At 40.2% G+C, this 15,320-nt stretch overlaps 1 protein-coding gene across 1 annotated transcript in view; it reads right to left on the minus strand.

Moving 5' to 3' along the window:
* PLB1 (phospholipase B1) overlaps positions 1 to 15,320 on the minus strand; it is a 160,715-nt gene that overhangs the window by 44,017 nt on the left and 101,378 nt on the right. The window contains 6 exon segments of the mRNA XM_042438249.1: positions 1,043 to 1,120; positions 5,978 to 6,049; positions 7,190 to 7,285; positions 9,271 to 9,375; positions 10,920 to 11,001; positions 13,243 to 13,343. Coding sequence (XP_042294183.1) covers positions 1,043 to 1,120; positions 5,978 to 6,049; positions 7,190 to 7,285; positions 9,271 to 9,375; positions 10,920 to 11,001; positions 13,243 to 13,343 — 534 coding nt within the window.

The following is a 15,320-nucleotide window of genomic DNA, read 5'->3' on the forward strand; positions in this document are numbered from 1 at the left end:
AAGTGTGTCCCATTCATTCAAATGAGGCTTGAGCATGCATGGAATTTGTTTAATGTGGGGGGGGATGGATCCCCCACATAATTAGCATCAATAGTGGTGACTCCAGGGATGGGGTGGGGAAGAGCTGCACTGGATCCCCTCAACCTGAGACTACATGGTCGCAATCCCACTGGATTTGCTACTGTGCTGATGCTGTTAGGATCAAATTCCATGTAAGTTTCCTTTTAAAATAAAGGGCATTTCACACACCCCTTGTTTTTAAGGTGAACTATGCTTTCAGTGCTATTTGGCTTGAAAACAAGGTGTTTTGAATAATGTTAAAATCATTCGGCATTAAAACATTGAAATTCATTCAAAGATAACATACAAACCTTAAAAACAACACCACGTAACATTAAAAGCTTATGCCATACAGCTTCTAAAAGCCTGATAGCATTAAAATTACTTGCTGATAGAAGGAGAGTAAAAATGGGGCCTTTCTGGCCTCCCTAGGGAGGGACATCCAAAATCTGGGAGTAGCCACCAAGAAGCCCCTCTCATTTGTTCTCACCAAACAAGCCTAAAAAGGTAGTGGAACAAAAAGGAGGCATCAACCTATGATATTAGAGTTCTAATGGGATTATAAAGGACAATACAGACTTCCAAATAGCCTGCACCGAAACCATATGTGCTCCTGATCCATATCATGGCTGCCAATTAAAAGAACAAACTGTAGATATGATCAGTGATAATTTCTATTTGTACTGTGATTTTTTTGAGCACTGCCAATGAGGATAAACCTGGAAAAACAAAGTCTATGAAGAGAGGTAGAGTAATGATTTTGTATAGTTCTCTTATTACATATCCATTTATGGGAAGAGGATCTCAACTGAGGCTTAAAATGCAATAGGAACACATGCATTTCCTTGCAAATGTACACATATGAAGTGGGCCCAATTCAAATTGTCTCTGAAGGTCTCTAAAGTGATATGTGAAAACATCCTATCAACACCAAAAATTCTGTACTAAGAACACATGCGAAATACACTGTCAAAATAATTACCTGGTTTGGCTGGTTGGTGGGATCCAGAGATGAATGAGTCTCATTGCTATTCTTGTAGGTTCCCAGGAAAGGGTGGTGCTAATGAAGAAAGAATACATGCTTGGTAGCAAATAAGAAATCTTGTACGAGCACCAGAATAGTACATTTACTAGAGCTGAGACTGTGATACTTATAAGTTTATCTCACATCATTTCCCGACCAATCTGGGCATGGGCTGGGATCGGCATGGAATGGACAAGGATGGGTGTTATCGCACAGGAGAATGTTGCTGATGCTGCTAGGAGTCCCCAAGCCATTCCCCATCCATGCTATGGCAGCCATTACATATTCAGGGTAATTCAAACAGCTGTCCAGCCTTCCGTAGATTATGGTGCATCAAGCAATTCTTTTATGTCTTCTCTTGGTGTTGCCACTGTCAGCCAACTCAGGCTGTTGCAACACACTGCAATACTAATTGGTGTAATGCTGCAAGTTGGCAAGCAAGCTATCATCATCATCCTATGTCACAGCCAATGGCATCAACAGATCTGGTGTCACCTGGTGATAGTCAGTGGCAGCACCAGATGACCCTGCCCCTTCCCTATGCCTGCCTCACCTGCTTGCCCAGCCAGACCTGGAAGAACTTGGGGGGGCTGGCCAAACAGGTGGGTGAGCCACTGGGAAGGAAGGGAGGGTAGGGTAGGGGAAGGTAAGGTGGGGAAAGATTTTGCAACGGAATCATCCTCCCCTCTTTTGCAGAGGCATTCTGACTGGTGTCGGGAGGTAAAGAGGGACAGCAGACAACTGTCCTCCCGGGTGTTCACTCCCCTCTGGACTTTTACCTGGTGTGGTCTGAACTCTGCCCCTTCCCCCCATACCACCCAGTGACACCACTAGGCACTGTGGTAATGCCAAACAAAATGCTTGTCCAGCACATAAATGGATAGCAAAGCTGGAGGAAGGAGAAAAAAATAGAGACTATCTGACACTTACAATTCTAGTAGTCTTTTTTGGTTTTCTGCAACAGAGCTTGCTATAATTTTTCCTTTGTGATCTTTAACATCAACCAGCAGTGTCCTCACAGCAGTGTCCTCTGTGCTTCAAGCTCCACATAGTGGGTCATTCCATTTCAAGTCTGAATATCCCATTTCCCTCCAGATTTGTCCAATCCTGAGAATGTCTCATGTCAACACATAACATTTTTCTGCCTTCTGCATCAAAGATTAAAAAATGTGTCCCTGGACTTATTTCAGTGATGCAGAAGATGCTGGAGCTCATATTGTGGACAGAGAATGAAAATGGTGGTGGCACAATAGCGTGTGATCTAAAGAATTTTGGCATTTTTACCTTTTGCTGAGATCTTATTTTGGTGAGTTTTTTAAAGCTCTTAATTTGCCTAGTTGTTTTATTTTGCCTAGCTTTTTCAAGCCCTGCTTTATTTGCTTGTTTTATTTTAACTAACTTATCTTCTGTTCGGTGAATTTTTTTAAAGTTTGTGTATACATGCCATTTGCTATTTGTCCTTAGCTTACTGCTGCACCAGTAAGTCTTTGGAGTGCTATCAGAAGCTTTGAAATAATAGAAAAAGCTTTTGGGGATTGAAAAAGAGAGAGAGCTTTTTGGGATGCAGTTTGGTGCTCTGCTTTGTTTATGATAGCGGTGACATTAAAGTTTCCATATTTTAATGGCAATTAAGATCTGGTAATGTGGCCATCAATATAACTTTAATCCAAGTTTATGCTCCAACTACAGAGTCAGAAGAAGAAGAAAGTAAAAGATTCTATGCTGGAGTCCAGAAGGAAATTGATCACACACCAAAACAGGACTTCTCATTAATCATAGGTGATCATAATGCAAAAATAGAAAACAGAGCAGAATCAAAGATTGTAAGAAAAATTGACCTAGCAGCAAGAAATGAGGTAGGAGAGTGACCTTTTCATGATTCAAACATGTCACCTGTATGTGTGTGCATGGATATGATCTAGGCTGGAAAAATCCATGCATATTTCCCCCCAGCTCTAAACTGACTCTTAACATAATTTGACACATTCATTCATTCATTGAAATATTTACATCCCACCCTATAATCTAAGCAACATTCAACAATTTAAACCAATCCAAAACAATTTTAACATTGTTGTGTGCCTTCCAGATGTTACTGACTCATGTCAACTCTAAGGCAAACCTATCATGTACAGTGGGATCTTGTAGCACCTTTGATATTAACTGAGGCCCCATTCCCACTTACAGATAAAACAGTGTGTGATGGATTGATTCAACAGCAGAGCATGGTTCCCACCACATTTGCCCCATCACATTTTTCCCTCCTAAATAATCCATTTGTGGTTCCCATTCACAAATGCATTGATTCAAAATGATTCGGTTCCAGCCAGCTGAAGGGGAAATTTGAACCAATTCTGATCCGCATGTGGTTCACACTTGAGAAGAGTCGATTTATCAAAAAAGAAGCGGAAAAAATCAGCATCAAAAAGACGCAGGTTAAATAGGTCTAGCACATGGCTCCCCTCTCAGAATTGCTTCAGCAATTTGAATTGAGTGGGAACCCGAGTCATTTGAACTGGTTCAAACCGATTCACGATCTAGTTTAAAAGATAGTGGGAATGAGGCCTGAAAGAAGTTGTAGCATAAGCTTTTGAAGACTTAGGTCCAAAACACACTGCAGAAATAGTCCAGTTTGAGACCACTTTAACTGCACTGGCTCAGTGCTAGGGGATCCTAGGAATTGTAGTTTATTGTGGCACCAGAGCTCTCTGATAGAGAAGACTCCGTATCTCACAAAACTACTCACAAAATTCAAAACTTTCAAACTGAATTATTTCTGCATTGTGTTTTGGACCTTAGTCTACTTCCTCAGATGCATGGTGTGAACTAGTAAAAAGACGTTTATAATCAGACTATATGAATAGCCATAGAAATGTGAAACATGGGTATGGTGATGAGGTGACAAGTCAGTTTTATCAATGGTAGGAGATCAAGGTGGGTGGATGATTATTTGAATGGTGGAAGCAGTTTTTGAACTTGAGTTATTCTGACTGGGAACCAGAAAGAAGGTTGGATAAACTGGCCAAGAGTGCCCTCATGAGGCTGGGGTGTTAACTAGTGTTATATTATGTGTAGTGTGCCAGGGAGCCATTGTCAAACCACTGTTGATGGATTGCAATGTGCGGATACTGTTTCCCTTTCCAGTCTTCCCACGCCAAAACCGGGCTCACCATACATGGGCTCAAGGTCACGCAGATGGGAACCCTGGTACATTTAATGGTGCGCATGCAGCATGCCATGCAGGAGCATGCCACCATAGAAAACAATGGGACTTCAGGTGGGGAGGGGTCCAGAATGGATCCCCCACGTATATGAAGGGTGTACTATAGTTCCGCTAATTTAAAAATACTGCATTTGTTGTTGTGGCTACTGTTGTTGTTATGTGCCTTCAAGTCATTTCCAATTTATGTTGAGCCTAAGGTGACCCCATTTTGGGGTTATTTGGGCCTAAGAGTGTGTAAGGAGCCCTGGTGGCACAGTGTTTAAATGTCAGTACTGCAGCCACAATGTTATAAGTTTGATCCTGAGGGAAGGCTCCAAGTTCCACTCAGCCTTCCATCATTTCGTAGGTTAGTAAAATGAATACAGTGCGCCCTTTTTTAAAGCGGGGATCCATTCCGGACCCCCACGTAAAAAAAAATGCGTATGCTCGAACCCCACTGAAAGTAATGGTGCTCGTGCATGTGGTGGCATGGCGGCATGCGTGCCCACCATGGACGGCATCCCATTAATCTAAATGGGACGTGCTGCCCCTTGCGCCCCGCGTGCTCCTGCACAGCTTTCACCATATTCTGAAATCCACGTATAGTGCGTCCGCATATGATGTGGGTGCACTGTACCCAGCTTGTTGGGGTCAGTCGGCTTACACACTGTAAACTGCTTAGGGAGTGCTAATTCATTGATACGTGGTATAGAAATGTACTTGGAATTGCTATTGCAGGGGGTTGGACTGGATGGCCTTTGTGGTCTCTTCCAACTCTATGATTCTATGATTCACCCATGATCACCCAGCGGGTTTTCATAACTGAGCAGGGAATCAAACTGTGATCCCCAGAGTCATAGTCCAATGCTCAAACCACTACACCACATATGTTAAAAGAGAAATCCAAAATCAAGCTATGATAATGTAGTGGCAAAAGCTTTAATGAGTTCTGTTTTAACGTGTTGCCAAAATGAGTTTGATATTGCTGCCAGCTGGGACACAAGAGAAGAGCATTTCATAGCCATGACAGCACTGCAGGCTAATTTGCAGGCTAATACAGAATGCTGAGGATGCCATGGACAGCCAAAAGGAAATATATGGGCCCTTGAATAGGTCAAGCCAGAACTCTCCTTGAAAGCAAAGATGATTAAACAGACGATGTTGTACTTTGGCCACATCATGAGAAGGCATGACTCATTAGAAAAGACAATAATGCTAGGAAAAGTAGAATGTAGTAGAAAGAGGAGAGGACCACTTGCCAGATGGCTAGACTCAATTAGGAAAGTCATGGGCCTGAATTTGCAAGACTTAAGCAAAGCAGTGGACAATGGGGGTCTTGGAGATGACTCATCCACAGGGTCACCCTGAGTCGAAGTCAATTCGAGGGCAGCTAACAACAAGAATAACAGATGAATAGCTAACATTGCAATTCTATACATGTCTGTTCAGACATAAGTGCCAGTGATATGAGTGGGATTTAACTTCCAAGTATGCATGCACTGGATTGCAACTTCAATGTTTCAGAGGTGAACAGAGGATTTACCTGATAATTTAAAGATCCCTGCACATTCAGTAGTAGTCTCAAATGTTAAATTTCTGGTACAAACATTTTCATGTATTTTAGGCCTCACATAGTTATCCAAACTGTTTCTTCCCACAAAATCCTTAATGGAAGACAGTAAAGTGTTTACCAGAGTTGGGCAGCTCAGCGTTATATTATCCATAAAATTGAAGGAAATGGCTTTCCCCACCAAAGGCTGCAGCTGAGAAACAAACAAACAAACAAGAATAATTAGCTAGCTTTAAAAAATCATTTAAAATACTAACATTTAGTAAACACTGTGAAATGTTTATCACACAATTTGATCCATAAGACACCTTGCAAACCTGCCATTTTTCTGTACTCAAAATAACCACTGCAATTTCATTAAAATTCTAAGTGAGTATTAAAGTGACTGTCTAACAGGATGAAATAGCAGAGCAGTAATGGCAAGTTTTGTCCATAAACAACAAAAAAGGAAAATTGAGAATAGAAAATATGCTGCAGTGGAACATGATCAGAAAATGTGGACCAGGGGTAGGCAATCTTTTTGAGCCGGGGGCCGGGTTGCTGTCCCTCAGACAACTGGGGGGCCAAAGTAAAAAAATAAATAATTAAATAATTTTTTTAAAAAATTAAATATATAAATAAACCAGGACAAATGTAGGACAAAATTTTCAAATGGAAGACACTTTTTTAAAAAAATGGAGGACACATGAAAAAATTTGCTGATTTTTAAAAAAATGTTAATATAAATGCATGTTTCTGAGGCTTCTATAGACAATTGCCCCCCCAAAGGCCCCGGCGGCAATCGGCGGAAGGACCGGGCTGGGGCCGGTCCCAAGGCCTTGCCGGGCCGCATCCGGCCCGCGGGCCGCAGGTTGCCTACCCCTGATGTGGACCAAATCCTGCAGGTTTGTTTCCAGATGGATGACTCATCATACTACCAGTACAGCTGTTCTGTCTTTCCACCATTACTAGTTTGATATGGTATGAAAAAAAGATGGCAGCAATAGTAGGAGAAGATAATGGGATCTGAAATCCCACAACATTCTGTGCAGGAAACAGGGTGACTGTGGAATAAAAGCCTAATCTAGGACTAGAAGCATCCCTGTCTAACAGGGGCTTCGCTAGTATAAGACTGAATTCAACTGAGATGTAATAAAATTCATTTGTTTGGAGCTATCATAGCATTGCCCTTTTCCCTTTACATGTTTTGCCAGTCCTGAGATTGCCTCTTACCAAGACATGAAAATGAGATAAAGGGCCTTTGCTACCAGGAACATATACAACACCTAAACCAGAGACTATGGATGTACTTCAGCAAAATTCCTATACCCTAGAGTGAATGTTAGTGTCCTACCATACTGTTCCAGAGGGTCTTGGCAAGCTGGGAATGTGATTTTTGACTCATGTGAAAACAATCAGGTGCAAAGAAGGAAACATCTGGACGTCCATCCTTAAAATAAAGCATGTGAGAAAGAAAAATAAAAAGATAGAACCTCATGATCACTAACACTGATTAACAACATCATTAAGCACTCTGAAGGTAGAACTAGTAGAGAGTTACATTTTAACAAGAAAGATGGTTGTTTAAGCAGCCCTCTCATAACATTATGGCCTGGTGTCATCCACTGAAGCAGGGCAGTGAGGAATTCAGGACAGAGAAAATAAAGTATTCTCTCACAGTGCATAGTCAGGATGCTACATTGTGTAACTGAAATATATGTCGAAGGCTAGTAATTCTCCTAGTTTTGTTGTTGTGTGCCTTCAACTTGTTTCCAGCTAATGGCAACCCTAACCGATCACAGAGTTTTCTTGGCAGGTTTCTTCTGCAGAGGTTTGCCATTGCCATCTTCTGAGACTGAGATTTGCTGGTAACCTTGGGCAAGTCACACTGTCCTAGCCTCAGAGGAAAGAACTGACAAATGTCTTCTGAATAAATCTTGCTAAGAAAACCCTGTGATAAAGTTGCCTTAGGGTCACCATAATTTAGAAACAATTTGAAGGCCCAAAACCAACAGAGTCCATTGAAGTGGCTTCTCCTAATTTATTTTCCCCAGGTAGTCTCAAAACTGCTACTGGATTCCTTTTTGTCTTATTTAGAGAATAGATTCTCACATTTTTATTGAAGCATAAACATGTTTTAAAAAGCTGTTACTTCAAGCCTAAAAGAACTATGAAGTTGCTATAAAATGCAAAGTATGTAAATTTTCTGAAAGTAATTGATATGTGCAGTGCTGTACAGTTTTGTTGGCACTTCTTTAAGAGTGAAAAATGAAACAACTACCCATCAAGATGAACACTCTGTCTTCATCCACAATTTTGACAAAATCTGGCCATTTCAGTTTCAGGTTTAACACAGTTGTCAAATGCTGAACTTAAAAGAATTATTTTATAACATGGCATGGATTCATTGGTGGTGGTTTGGTTATGTTGTCAGAATTTCTTTTTGTATATGTGTTTTGACAAATGTGTTTTCAGATAAACCAAACAATGCAGATACTAGTGGGAAGGTCTTCTTTTTAACTATTTACACTACTCTGTTGTTTAAGACTGTAGCTAGAATTGGTCAAGAATATGACCTGGAAACTGAAGATGGATGCAGGTAGCATCACAATAGTCATACATACAAAGCACTTCAAATCACCTTACAAGCAAAGCTTTTCAAGTTTAAAAGGTCTTGAAAGGGAAATGAACATGACTTCACATGGGCAAACCTAGAAAAATGCTTTTGTGTTGCCTTGGTCTTCCTCCAGAAGAACAAGCTGACACTGTGAAGATTACAAGGCATAGTTTGTCCCCCACAATGCCAAGAGTCTGGAGAATAAGCTATGCAGCAAAGACTGGGAAATGGTTGTCTATGTTACAGGAGGCTGTACATGACCAACTGATGCCTAAACATTTTTACTTCTATCACATTTGTTAGTTTCATGGAATTTCCCCAGCACATGCACTTGGCAAATTTGGCAAACTATATTAATGTGTATAAACTCAGGGCTCCCATTCTCTTCAGACTGTGTTGTGTGAGGATGGGAGACGCAAATGCATTTCTTTCCCTAAATGAAATTGGAGTCTTGATTCACCAGGCCTGGTCTTCTATTTTATTCTACAGTTACAGGAGAAGAAATGTCCCCTTTACTCATCAAGACATCTTATAAGCAAGGTAAACATCAATGTGAAGTCGAAGGCTTTCATGGATAGCATCCATACTTTTTTGTTGGTTTTTCAGGCTATGTGGCTGTGTTCTGGAAGAATTTATTCCTAACATTTTGCCTGCATCTGTGGCTGGCATCTTTAGAGAATGAAGATTCTTTGAAGATGCCAGCCACAGATGTCGGCGAAACATCAGGAATAAATTCTTCCATAACACGGCCACATAGCCCCAAAAACCCACAAAAAACTAAGGTAAACATCCTTATTAAATGCAGGACGTACACGTACCTGTAGAAGAGGCAATTCAATGGTCTGGAGGAAAGGCTGTAATATGACTGTAAAGTCCTCTTGTGTGTCATACCTGCCATTCCACACCAGTTTTTGTAGGCTACTCTGTTGAAGAAAAACAAAACATATCCTATTTTGGTGTCCAAGGGCTAAAGTGTTAACAATACTTGTAAAACTGTTTTCCTGTTTCTTGACAAGAGAAACTGTATGATACGGTATTCAAATTAGTTAAACAGAGACTCTGGGATATTGCCTCTTGTAATCTTCAGGTTCGCTCCCTTTCTTCATGCTCACCTGGTGCTTTGTATATCCATTATGTGGGATATTTTTTCTTCATAGAGAAATTGACTGTTCCTAATACCACATATTATTTACTAAGCCCACATATAATGCTTTCCCTTCAGAATTGCTGGATGATAGGTACACTGGGTTCTTTTCAAGATTTTGCCCATGTGGTTAGCAGGAGGTTGAAACACATATTTTATTATCTTGCATATTTATAACCAAGGTTACAAGAAGTTGATGTCTCCTCTATTAAGATCTATTATAGGATAGATGTCAGTTGTGAAGTTCTTCTCCTTGCAAATTATGATAAGAGAGAAGAAAACTCCTAAAACTGGCTAGAGTATCTAAAAGATTTTTACTGACTATGTCAATTTTATTGTGTTTATGGAATGTCCAATTGTATCCTATCTGACAGTGTACAATTTTTGTCTGTTTGTATTGATGGGTCTATGGACTGTAATAATAAATACTTTTCTGTAACAAAGCAAAGGCTAGAATCCTGTTGGCACATTATAATAATGCACTGCACTTTTTCCAGGGTTATGCAGTACAAGGAGAAGGCAGTGAAAATGTTCCAGCTCTGAGCATTCTATTTCTCCAACTTTCTTCACAGTTGTACTCAGAACCCTTTTCCTCCTTCCACCACTGTTTATGCCAGCATATTTGTGCTGGTGTAACCCACCAATACTATTCCAGCCACAGAGTCACAAATGTTACAACCATGTTATCAAGGCTATGCAAGGCTGTTTATTAAAACATATGAGATGGATATGACAAAGAACTGTCTGTTACTCTATTTTATTTTCATAAAATTGAGATTTTTTAAAATTATTTTCCAATGATGGAGCAGTAGATAGTAAAGAAAGAAGGGCAGCAATCTCAACAGAGGTTGTACAGAGTAGATCCAAAAGCAAGGGGAGGATACGGGTTTGCATCTTTATCTTCCTCTTGTTTTGTGCAGGATTCAGATTCCTCACGTCCAGACCATATAAAACATAAATACAGGTAGCTCTCAGTTGTGTTGTCATTTCAAAATTCAATTCATGTTTGTTTGCTGAAGAGTCAATGAAGGAACCTATGTACTTTTCTTTTTTTATATCTTTCTCTGCAACCATGAGGGCTGGCAACTTGCTTTTTCTACATTAAAACCAAGATTGTCAAGAAGCCAATTTTTGTGACATTCCCAACTTACATACCAGGTAAGCACAAATAATATACATCTTATAGATTATAAAGAGTTGTGAAATGTGTATAGGATTCTGCTATGGAATGTATACCATTGTTGTTTATAGTGTATGGTAATGTGGGGAGGCATTCAGATATAAATTTAGGCAATACACAAGCAGTATTCTTTGCTGATGTACCTGATAGGCTTTGACTGCTTCCTTCATCATCACCATTTCAGAGGAGCCCTCTTGAATGGGGAGAACACAGCTACAGAGATCTCTACATATGAAATCAAAGTGAGGGGGGGGGGGCAAGTGAAAAAACATCAAGGAAGCATACACAAAGTTCCCCAAATTAGAAAACACAACCAGATACTCATGTGCTTCTCTTCCTAATAGGACTGTGTAAAGTTTTTTCACTGCTGGGTGGTCTGAGCATTGGACTAGGGCTTGGAAGACCATGGGTGGTCTTGGTTAAGTCACACTCTCTCAGCTTCAGAGGAAGACCATGGCAAACACTTTCTGAACAAATCTTGTCAAGAAAATCCAGTGAAGGGTTCGCCTTTGTGTTGCCATAAGTTGGAAATGACATGAAGGAAAACAACTACAAACATGCTTAGTGAGGAATACAACGGATTTTTTTTTGCTGTAACTGTATAATGTTCTATTCCTAACAATTATTACAACCACTAATAGTAGTAAAAAAAGTGTGGAATGAAAAAGGTGGGAGAAAACAACAACAACAACAACACAGGCTTGTCCTATTACAAAACTGGATCTGCCAGTTCATCTCCATGCACAAAGACCAGTTTCCTATGTCTGTGTGCACTAACGACCATAGTTAAAATTGGACCTGCAACTTCATCTCCATACACAAAGGATTTGTAATTTGAATTGACATCCTCACAGACCAATGACATATATATGTCTGTACCTGGCTTCCACTACACCAAATGCATATAAGGAAGTAGACTGCTACAAAATCTCTCTACATAATGATTCTACATACTAACATGGCTATATCTTTGAATACAACAACAACAACAACTGTTTTTGTTGTGTACCTTCAGGTCATTTCCAATTTATGGTAATCTGAAGGTGAACTTATCATGCAGTATTGCAAAATCTTAAATACTTTAAAATTCAAAATTCTCCACATGGGTAGTTGAGATAGTGACACTTTTGTATTCTGATGGTTCAGTATGCACAACTTTGTTTCTGCTGTGCTGAACCCACAGGGCACAGATTCAGACAGTGAGGCAGCAGAGCAAGAGAGTGAGACAGAGGGCCCTCCCAGTGAGACAGGGAGCACTGCCACTGAGATGGGGCTGTGCCAGTGAGACAGAAAGACAAGAAAGTATGGCAGTTTGGGACAGCAAGACACAGAATTCATAATATCTACTTTAGTAGACCAACAGAGACAAAGAGAGGCCCAGTGTAGGTCAAAGTGTTTAAATGCCAGGTGCTCATTAATCAGGGAATAATTACATGCTGACAACCAACCCTAAATTACAGAATTTCCCTCAGGCAACTTGTTGCTTGCAACCCACCTTTCCTAGTGGTCTTGTGTTCTGATTCATATTGACTAATACTTTGCTGTTTGCAGACTACACTTTTGGATCTCCCTTTTGGACTGTTTCAATTGCTTGCTTGGCTGGGCTTGACTTGGACTCATCAGACTATTCATCAGAACAGGACAGTTTCATGCACAAAATTATTAAAACTATTCTGTATAAAATTACCTTCAGTCTATGTGTATAAGGTGCATATGTAACATAAATGAATTTTGTGTTTTGACTTGGGTCCCATCTTCAAGATATCTCATAATGTGCATATGTGCAAATACAGGAATTTCAAAAATCTGAAAAAAAATCCAAAAGCCGAAACACTTCTGGTCCCAAGCATTTTGGACAAGAGATGCTCAACCTGTAATAATAAAAAAAATACTCTGGCCTTTTCTGCACTGGCCATAAGTCCGGGGCCAGTCAGGAGCATTATGCTCTGGAACTAGCCATGGATTGGCCACAATGGCAGCCACATGCACCAGGTCACACTTGGTGCAGAAGTGCAACATTATTCACATGGGCCAGCTGGCCTGACACTGCATTGGCATGGCATCATTTCCCCTGAATTCCTTTCATTTATGCTGGGATGAAATCATTGCCACACAATGCTATAAGGTCCTTACAAAATTTCCAGTACAAAGGTGATGGGATACCAAATCGTCTACATATAAATGAATGTCTTGGATACAAAATAGACCTTTTGGTGCCTAAAGTAAGGGGCAAAATAGTCATACACATGTGCACCTGATTCCATTTACCTTGACATCAAGGAGGGGGCAAGTGCCCTCCATTGGACCTGAGTGCAGCAGACACATTGAAGGCATGTTTGTCTATTGTCAAACACACAGCTTTGCCTAGGACACTCTTTTGTTGCTTTATCTCAACATCTTCTGCTTATGATAGCTATTCCACTCTGCCTAATAGCAAGACCCAACAACAGATCAAAGTTGTCTTACTCTGCTTGATGTGTGGGGCATGGAAGCCTGCTATCCAGAAACAACTGTCTCAGGGGGAAAATGTCCATTACCTCCACCAAGTTAACCAAAGCCTTAGGCACCTGTTAAGAAAATGAAGAATCCCCAGTAATTCAGTTAGCAATATATGATGCACAGACTTTCTATCTCTTCCAAAGCAGCTGTCAAATCTGATTAATTTGTGACTGAGTGTGTCAGTTACTAACTAGATATAGCAGCTGCCAATAATCAGTGATGTCATGATACTCTAGTCTTCTCCCCCATCATATTCCATGACTTGTTTAAGCATGGGTCTCCCCTGGTGTTGCATCTGTTACATGTGCTTAGAGTGTCATATTTTTTTGTTGCTGAAAACATCCCTTCTTAGAGTTTCATACTGTCGCTAGATGTGTGGATCGCCATGATCTATTCAATCACAGAAAAAGCATGCCAAGCATAAATTATCATTTGCAGAATATTCCCACAAGCTACTACAGGGTGAGATTTCCCCATGCAATAGGCTACAGATGGGGAAAGATGGAGGAGATGGGTAGTCTTGTTGCAAAGATGTGGTGTTGAAGGAAGCAAAGAGAAAGGCATTGTTTACTTTTTAAAATGTTATATAAAAGGCTAGATTATGAACTGAGCATTCTTTCAAAGAGGAAACTGGATAGACTGGTGGCTAAAAGGGGCTTCTCTTGATACACATTGTGTGGAAATATGGATAAAACACACAAGCCCCTATTTAGCTAATGAATGTGACATGGCTACTGGATAGCCAAATGTGACATGCAAACTATCTCATTATCAGCTATTCCAAAGACATCTCCAGATTCATCTGCAGGCTTTGTTAGTTCTAGTGAGCCTCAAGGTACATTTGTTGGCCAATATAGTAGGCTAAATGACCCTTAAATATAGTGTGAAACTCAAATGATTACTTCTTGTTAGAGGTACTTCTGGAGGGTGCAGTTTTCTGCACAGAAATACTAGCAAACAGCTTGCTCTTTGCTAGTATTTCTGTGCAGAAAACTGCACTCTCCAGAATCTTTTCCTTTCTAATTTTTTTATACTAATGAATCCTTTCCTTTCTAATATTTTTTAAAATTCACTTTTCAACTTCCCCTCAATCACTTCCACTACAACCCAGATCATATTCCAGGCATAGTGTTTATTCTCATAAAAATACCTCTAGACTCCCAGGTTTTCTTCAGATAAGGGTTGAGAAACTTGCAGGGAGTGGGGATGAAGCTAATTGGGGGAAAGGGTTATGCATCCTCCACTCTCCTACTTACCTGTTGAAAATAACCTTGGTCAGAAGTATCTCTGATTAGAAGAAGCCACCGTTGGGGTTCTAATTCCTGCATTTCCATGCAGGATGTAGTTTGGCTCTCATCTGGAGCTGACAAGAATCTTTTCCAGATCTTGTCTTGAGGTAAAAATGGCAGAACCTCACAGGGTCAAATCTATGAATCAGCTGATTTGTAGGCAATATCAGCTCATAGAGTCATAGAACCAGAGAGCTGGAGGGGACTGCAAGTACCTGATCATGGAGGAATACACAACTAAAGGAGCACTAAGAGATGGTAATCCAACCTCTGTTTAAATAACTCCAAAGATGAAAAGTCTATACCAGCCACTGTTGAACAGTTCTTATGGGCTCATCATAAAAGTGGAACATGAAAAAGGAGTCACAACATGAAATGGTCAGGAGGAGGAAGAGAAAGGGCTAGCTGTGTGCTCCACACAGTATCTAACAGGACATTGTGGCATGAATACTCCATCTAGCAAAAGTAGATTTGCAGTAGAACAATATGCACTTATTTTGGGGAGGTGAGGGAATACTGCATTTTTTCACCATATAATCAGAGCTTTGAAATATTACTATTTGGACTATAGCACATAGAAATCCCCTGCCAGTAAGGCCCCTACATCTTTTCCAGGATATATGTGAAATGAAGGTTTAGTGCTGAAAATATGCAATATCTCCAGAGATGTGATGGAATGTGATCACAATTAAAAATAAATCAATGGTATACAGTAAATAACGTGTTCTAATTGTGCTGTTGAACAATGGTCTGAAT

Source organism: Sceloporus undulatus, chromosome 1 (genome assembly GCF_019175285.1).
Source record: "Sceloporus undulatus isolate JIND9_A2432 ecotype Alabama chromosome 1, SceUnd_v1.1, whole genome shotgun sequence".
NCBI lineage: Eukaryota > Metazoa > Chordata > Lepidosauria > Squamata > Phrynosomatidae > Sceloporus > Sceloporus undulatus.